We start from the raw sequence: 7553 nt of genomic DNA, 5'->3' as shown, positions 1-7553 counted from the left end.
GTAAAGCGTAGTCTTAGTGAAGGAAATATAGCACTGGGCATGAAGTGCAGGGGCTTGAGGTTTTCAAAAGTTCATTCCAGGGGCTGGGGATTTAGCTCAGTGGTAGAGCACTTACCTAGGAAGCGCAAGGCCCTGGGTTCGGTCCCCAGCTCCGAAAAAAAGAACAAAAAAAAAAGTTCATTCCAGGCCCAGTCTCTTTCCTGTCCCCCCAACCCCCCACCTCTCACGTTCTCGCTCATTCTCTCTGTCTGATGCCTGCAGATCAGGATGCAAAGCTTAAAACTAAAGTTCTAGTACCATGACTGTCTGCTTCCCACCATGATGATAATGGATTAACCCTCTGAGGCTGTGAGCAAGCCCTGGGTTAAACGTCTTCTTCTGTAAGTTGGTGTGGTCATGGCGTCTCTTGGCAGCAATAGAACTAGAGTAGTAACTAAGATACATGGTCCATGTTTGGTTGCTGTGCTTGGTTAAGTAAAGAGTATTAAAAACAACTTTAGCTTAGAAGTTTTAGAATATTTACCAACACAGAGCAACCAAACAACCTTAGCAACACAGAGGGGGGGTTAGGGGGGATACTGGCTCGGAAACCGGGAAAGGGAATAACAATCGAAATGTAAATAAGAAATACTCAAGTTAATAAAGAAAAAAAGAAAAAAAAAAAAGAAAAGAAATACTTGTTTGGTAAATGGTCAGAACCAAGTCGTGCTGTCATGAAAAGTTGGATTCAGGGATTGAAGGTCTATTCATTGCTATGTTATGGTGGGCTGTTAGCTGGTGCCCTCCTTTTCTCTCTCCTCATCCTCCTCCACAACTCTGTGACTCTCACAATCCTCACAGACAGCTGAAGGATCTGTGAAAGAGTTATCCTTACACTGTGGCACTGCTTGTGGGCATCTTAGGGTTTTCCTGTGAAGAGGAAAACAGCGAAAACACCACTCACTGCAATTGCACGGACCCTGGGTTGCCCAGACATAAGCACCCACAGGCAGTGCCAGGAGCACAGCGCACAAGACCACAGTGACATGCAAGAGGTGCTCGCGGCCCTCCAGCTCACCACTGCCTTTGCCTGTCACAAAGACCACACACTGGCCCTGGCCTGGAGGCTGATTCCTTAGGCCGAGGCATGCTTTATACTTTGTAGCAGGGAGGAGGTCATCCACAGCATAGGTGTTGATTCCAGGGCCTATGTGGACCACCTTCTTCTCCAGAGCTTCATCAGATGCAATGTAGAGGGTGAACCATTGTTCTCCAGCAAGGTTGGTCACTGTGAGCCACTCCAGCAAAATACCATGCACCGTCTGCTTGACCACCCGTAGGTCAACATAGGAACTGCCCTCTGAAGAGGTGGAGAGGGAATGCAATCCAGGCGTGGCCTGTGCAGGCTGGACATAGAGTGTGATGACAAGAGAGCTTCGTCCGATGGAGTTGGAGGCCATGCAAGTATAATTAGTGCCGTCTACCAGTTGAGCTGCTGGGATGACCAGCTGGGACAGGATGAAACCTTCTGCAACTGGCAAGGCCAACACTGTGTGAAAAGAAGAACAAAACAGGTGTGCTCGTCTGTGACAGACAGCTGGAAAGTTCTAATAAAGCTAGGTCTTATGTTTAGAGGATGGTTATCATTTATTAAGTGTGTTCCTTGTGTCAGCGGTTACCTTTCTTGAAACGCGATAGAGTAAACATTTAATTTGCTATAAAGATCCTGAGGGTTGGAGCAGCTGATTAACTTATCCATGCTTGTTCAGAGGCAGCAATTATGTGGAGCCCATTCTTCTATCTAAGGAGACCACATTCCTTCAGCCTTGGTTGTGCCCACTGTGGCCTTACTAAGCCTGATACCACAGCTTAAGGAGATTTTTCAAAATGGTGTGATTAAGAGGTATTGTGAGCTCCGAAGGAACTCTTACCTCATAGATGTACAGTTCCTCAGAACCTCGAAATCAAATACCTGGGCTCCCACTTCTTTCAAATACGCCATACTGGGAAACATACCTAAGTTCTCCTAGCCTCAATTTCCTTATCAAGAAAACTAGGTAACATGCATTCTACAAGTTTTATAGAACAGTGTCAGTAAGCCTTACCTATCATTATTTTTAGACATAACACAGTATCAAGAGTAATTATAGTGGGGCTGGCAAGATACCTCTGTAGTTAAGGAGACTGGCTGCTCTTTTGGATGACCCTGATTTGACTCCTAGCACCCACAGGGTAGCACTCCAGTTTCAGGGAATTCAATACACTTTTCTGGCCACTGCAGGTATTGGGCATATGTGTGGTACACAAATATGAAGAAGGTAAAACACTCATTGGCAGGCTAGTTTTATGTCAACATGACACAGCTAGAGTCATTGGAGAGGAAGGAGCCTTATGAATATATTTTCATAAGATCAGGCTGTAGGCAAGCCTATAGCATGTTATCTAAGTAAGTGATTGATGAGGGGCGGGGCCACCGCTAGGGTGGCTGTCCTGGTTTCTTTAAGGAAGCAGACTCAGCAAGCTGTGGACCAAGCCAGTAAGCAGCACTCCTCCATCCATCCGCTTCTGCTTTGAGGTTCCTGCCATGACTTTAATGATAAACAGTAGAGTGATGATGAAGTATAAGCTAAATAAACCCTTTCCTCCCCAGGCTGTTGGATCACGGTGTTTGTCACAGCAATAGGATTACTGAGTAGTATAAAATACATAAATAACACAGTTTTGAAAATAGTGATGACAGAGCATCACTAGACACTGTCCTTCCCTCCATCCCTCACCCCCTCCATCACTCCTTCCTTTTCTCCCTTTTCCCCCTTCTCTTTGTTTTTTTTTTCTTCTTCCCTTCTTGTTTTATGGGTTTTTGGTTGTTGTTTTGTTTTGATTTGGTTGTTTTTTGGAGACAGCCCTGGCTGTCCTGTATCTCACCAGTCAGGTCTCACACTCAGAGATCTGCCTGCCTCTGCCTCCCAAGTGCTGGGTTTAAAGGTGTTTGCCCTCACTCCCCACCTAATTTATTGATTTTTAAAAGAAAACTAGAATGATGAATCCCGTCTTTCTCTGCTGTTAGCATTTACCACCTTGCCAATACAGTAAGATAAAAAATGGAAAAAGTAAAAATTTCAGTCAATTGGATATTTGTTAAAATCTCCCAGAGGCTCATCATCATATATGGAAACTGACTTGCTTGAATCCCTCAGATATTACTCCATTTTAGCTGTTTTTAGACAGAGGAAGAGTTAAGATACTGTTCTCCCAGCTCCAACATGCTCCTGGGAACCCTTACACAGCTTTGGGAAAAGCTAAAAACCTACTCCAAGAAACAAGGTGCTTTTCTTGGTGCCAGGAAAATCAAGTCCCAGTTCTTGGTCCCTGGAAGTCATTCAATCTCTCTGGGCCCTATAATTTTGAGCTAATATTGTCTTGCTAACATGATAATAGGAAGTAAGTATTCGGTTGATATGTAGGACTTGCTATCCTTATCTTATGGGCATCACTCAATGGCAACACAGCAGAAACACATATGTAACAACACATATTGTTGGCCTTGCATTCACCAAGTTCATGTCTCTGGAGCAGGGCCTTATAAATCATATTGCAATAAGCACCCCATGTAATTCTGGTGAGGCAAGTCTAGGAGATAATAACACCTGTTAGAATAAGTCCTATCCAGAAATTTTAGTATTCTAAAATGTTTGGTGCTTTTCATCCAGAAAGTTCTCAAACAGTATATTTGCTTATTTTTAATTTATTTCCAGTGCTTTACCATTTCTACACTCTAGGAGATCATTAGGTCCAATGTATCTATTTATATATGAGATCTGCATGTACCCACTTTAAACAGTGCTGTTAGAGAAATACTACCTTGGACTCTTTTCTGTTCTAGGGAATTAATGTACATATATGCCAATCTTACCTGCACCCATCTTTTATGACAGGCACAGAATTAAGACAGAGTCCTAACAGACCTCTACCCTGAATATATATACATATACATACATACATATACATACATATATATATATATATCATATGGCTTTACCATCAAATTTTCTCCACGTACTCAGGGGATACTTCCACTCAATAGTTGGTGAGGGACTGGCTTGTGCCAAACATTGCAGGGTCACGTTCTTTCCTACCTGGATAGTGACATTGGCACTAGGAGTTGAGATAATTGGTTTCATACAATCTCCGAGCTCAGTCTCGTGTAAAAGCTGCCCTGCCTTCGAGACAGGACCCTGGCATATCAGGTAAGAATTCACCAGGATGAAAGGGGGACCAACGGACTTGACAAACTGAGCAAGCCCCGTTAAACGGCAGTCACATAGCCAGGGATTATTGTGCAGCGACAATACCATGTGGGAGAGAATCTCAGCTCCGCAACCAAGCTGCTGCCGTTTCTGATAGGCTGGCCAGTTCAAGAAGACACCCTTGGATACAACTGTCAGCCTATTGGAGGATATGTCAAGGTATGTCAGGTTGGCTAGGAACTGAAGAGCCAGTTCAGGGAGCGCATCAATCCTGTTGTGTTTGAGATCCAAAACCCTCAGGAAAGGGGTGGCGCGGAACGCTGTCCACGGTACTGAACGGAGTCTGTTCCCCTCTAGTCTCAGCTCTCTCAGCTGTGGCAGGTCCTCTAGGGCACCTAGGTGGATCACAGTGACGTTGTTGAAGTTGAGCCAAAGGTATTCCAAAGTGTTCAAGTTGGTGAAAACCCCCTGGGGAAGTTCAAATAAGGGTGACTTTTCGATTCTCACTTGCTTGAGTCCTTCGGGAAAGTTGTCTGGAATCTTTCCCAAAGACATAGACATGCACTGAAGGCTCCTGTATAAGAAAGCAGAAAAACTTTAATAAGCATTAAGGAACCTATAAGTGGTATTTAATGGATCCTGCCATTAGAAATGGGGATTAGATAAAAATAATGAACTCATAATTAAAGAGATTGCTTTTGGTTTAAAAAAAAATGTTCTGCTCAATAAACTCCAGAACCAACTAAAATGAATTCTGTGGAGACTTAGCTGGTTTCCCACAAACTCTAAGCCTCTGTTACTCCATATTGTTTTTAAAGAAAATCTCCTCCACCCCCACATTACCCTCTGGAATCCTGTCAGCACAGCACACCTGCCAAAGCTCTCCTCTGAACAGGTACACTCTGACAGACACAATGGTCGCGCTGCATGTGTAACCCAAGAGACCAGAACTTGCAAGAAACAGTAAAAAACAAAAGCCATATTTGTCTGTAGGCAATACCTTGTGTGGTTTGGGTAGGTATGGTCTCAGCTTCTGAGTAGTAAATCCTATTATTGGTAATCCATAAAGATGTAGGTCAGCACAGCAGCACTAAAGCCCTGAATGCCCCAAGGTCTGTTAGAGCCCAGCTCCCAGACTCAGGAAAAGCCCGTGTCCAGATGTTGTGTCTCTTAACTCAACTGAGAAAGCTGTGGTGCTTGAGGTTAGAAAAGAGAAATATGCATCAAATGTCAAGCTCTATTTTGCTTCTACCTTCTCTCAGCTTCTTACAAAGAAGCCAGGGAAACAATCAGGTGTCACAATCCTGAGTGCCATAGCTCAGGATTTGGTCAAAATGCGTCTAATGCTTCACAGTTCACAAAGGAATCCTGAACACCCGATTTCCAATTCTTTTCTTGAAGTGAAAACAGATGATGAGCAGCAAAGCAATCTCGTGATTGTTTTTCTTGCTTGCTGTCTGTCAGCACCATGGGAGATGTGTTGCTTCTGCAATTCATATCACTGGAATTGGAGAAGCATCGAGGTATCCTCCCAACACAGAAGCTTAAAGACGTAAGGACAAAGCTTTGGGGTCCAGGGCAAGAAGCTTGATGGTATGTCTTTTCCTTGACTTTTCTAAAACAGTGTATCAGGCCACTAAGAGCAAGCGTCAGACTTGAAAATGACAAGATACTTCTCTATCGCTCTTCACACATTCATTGTTTGTTCAGTGTAAGTCATGTTTGCTAGGCACAACAGTGGTGAGAAAAGGAATGCTATAGATATTTCCTCATTCATTCTTCTTAGTGCTTCTGCCTGAGGCTGGCAGTTCAGGGAATATCTTCTAACTTGTGAGCCTCTGTGTCTCTTCTGCAGAACAATAATTATCAACAAACATCTCACAGTTTATATAAGAAATGTTTAGATTAATTAAAGTAAATTACCCAGGACAATAGGTGCCCCATAACTCATTCCCTCTTGGGACAGAGTCTAAATGACTGGAAGCATCAGCTTTCTTATTAAATGAGGGCATATCAATAAAATGCCAAAATTCTATGAGTTCTTGTAAGATTCATGATATACATTATACCCCCACAAAAGGCTTCAGTGAAAAAAAAATCCGCTTAGTAGCTAACCAGCAAGGCGGAAATGGGTCACCAGCTAAGCTGCTTACATTCCAGGCTTCCCACTCATACCAGACGCATTTTCTGGCATTCCTAGGCAATCTACCTCGACATGTGGAGAGATCTCTGCAGTTACTTTCAAGTTAAAAAAAAAAATTGAAACAAGGAATTCACTGTGGAGTGCACAAAGTCTGTGTGAGATGGGGAGATGCACAGCTCTGATTGTCTTTCGCTTGATGGGAGGGTGAGACTCAGCTGCAAGGAGAGCTGGCACAAAGCAAGGTCCTTCCCAAAGCAGCACTCACACACACACACACACACACACACACACACAGAGAGAGAGAGAGAGAGAGAGAGAGAGAGAGAGAGAGAGAGAGAGAGAGAGAGAGAGCGCGATGGGCTGGGGGAGACATCGGTTCTTGCCAGTTGGTCTACAAAGAATCAGCACTGAGAGAAGTTTGTTCCAAAACCCTTTGCCAAGTTTCCCACAACTTTGGACTTACTTCCTGGGACCCTGCAATTCAATGAATGGCTATCTGAAAGTACAAGTACATTCCTTCCTTTCCTCTCACACCTAAATATGACAGCCCAAAATTAAAACTCATCTCCCTTTCCTACAATTTCTTCTCTGTTTACTCCATGTCCTGCTTAGTATAAATTCAGACCTACTCACTTTTCTAGATTTTGTCTTAGAGCTTGTCTGTATCTAGATAGATATGGACAGATCTCTCTCTCTCTCTCTCTCTCTCTCTCTCCATATATATAAGTAGATATATTAATCCATATTTAGATGGATATATATAGGTATATATCCTATGTAGATAGATATACATAGATATACATACTATGGATATAAGTATAGATTCACTTGATCAGTTTGGTTCCTCTAGAGAACCCTAATAATATACTTACTTGGTTAGTGTTGTTACTTAGCTTAAGTGACCTGTTACCAAATGTAATTATAAAAGTCATAAGACTCCAAAATCAAAAGAGAGAAAGGATTTGAGAATATTTCATCTTTATCTCCCCTCCTGAAGGAGGCTTTCAGTAATTTGAACTGTAGCATTCTCTCAAGACATAATTGTTGGAGAAGAATTACTTTGTGGTTATGGCATAAATATAAGTTACTGCTGGGAGAGACGTCCTGTTTTATCTGAATACACTCACAATAAAAGAATTGAAAAGTGCCACTTAATCCCCCAAATAAGTCAAGATGGACAGCTT

General features: G+C 42.8%; 1 protein-coding gene across 1 annotated transcript; it reads right to left on the bottom strand.

Moving 5' to 3' along the window:
• Positions 1-225: 225 nt before the first annotated feature.
• Lrit2 (leucine-rich repeat, Ig-like and transmembrane domains 2) lies at positions 226-5262 on the bottom strand. Its single transcript, NM_001191938.2, is given in 3 exon segments — positions 226-1528; positions 4019-4800; positions 5098-5262. Coding segments are annotated over 3 exon segments (1650 nt in total). The 5' UTR covers positions 5208-5262; the 3' UTR covers positions 226-770.
• Positions 5263-7553: the final 2291 nt, after the last annotated feature.

Source organism: Rattus norvegicus, chromosome 16 (assembly GCF_021556685.1).
Source record: "Rattus norvegicus strain SHRSP/BbbUtx chromosome 16, alternate assembly SHRSP_T2T, whole genome shotgun sequence".
Lineage (NCBI taxonomy): Eukaryota > Metazoa > Chordata > Mammalia > Rodentia > Muridae > Rattus > Rattus norvegicus.
The sequence above is the reverse complement of the archived record's forward strand: the minus strand, read 5'-3'. Positions and strand labels throughout refer to the sequence as shown.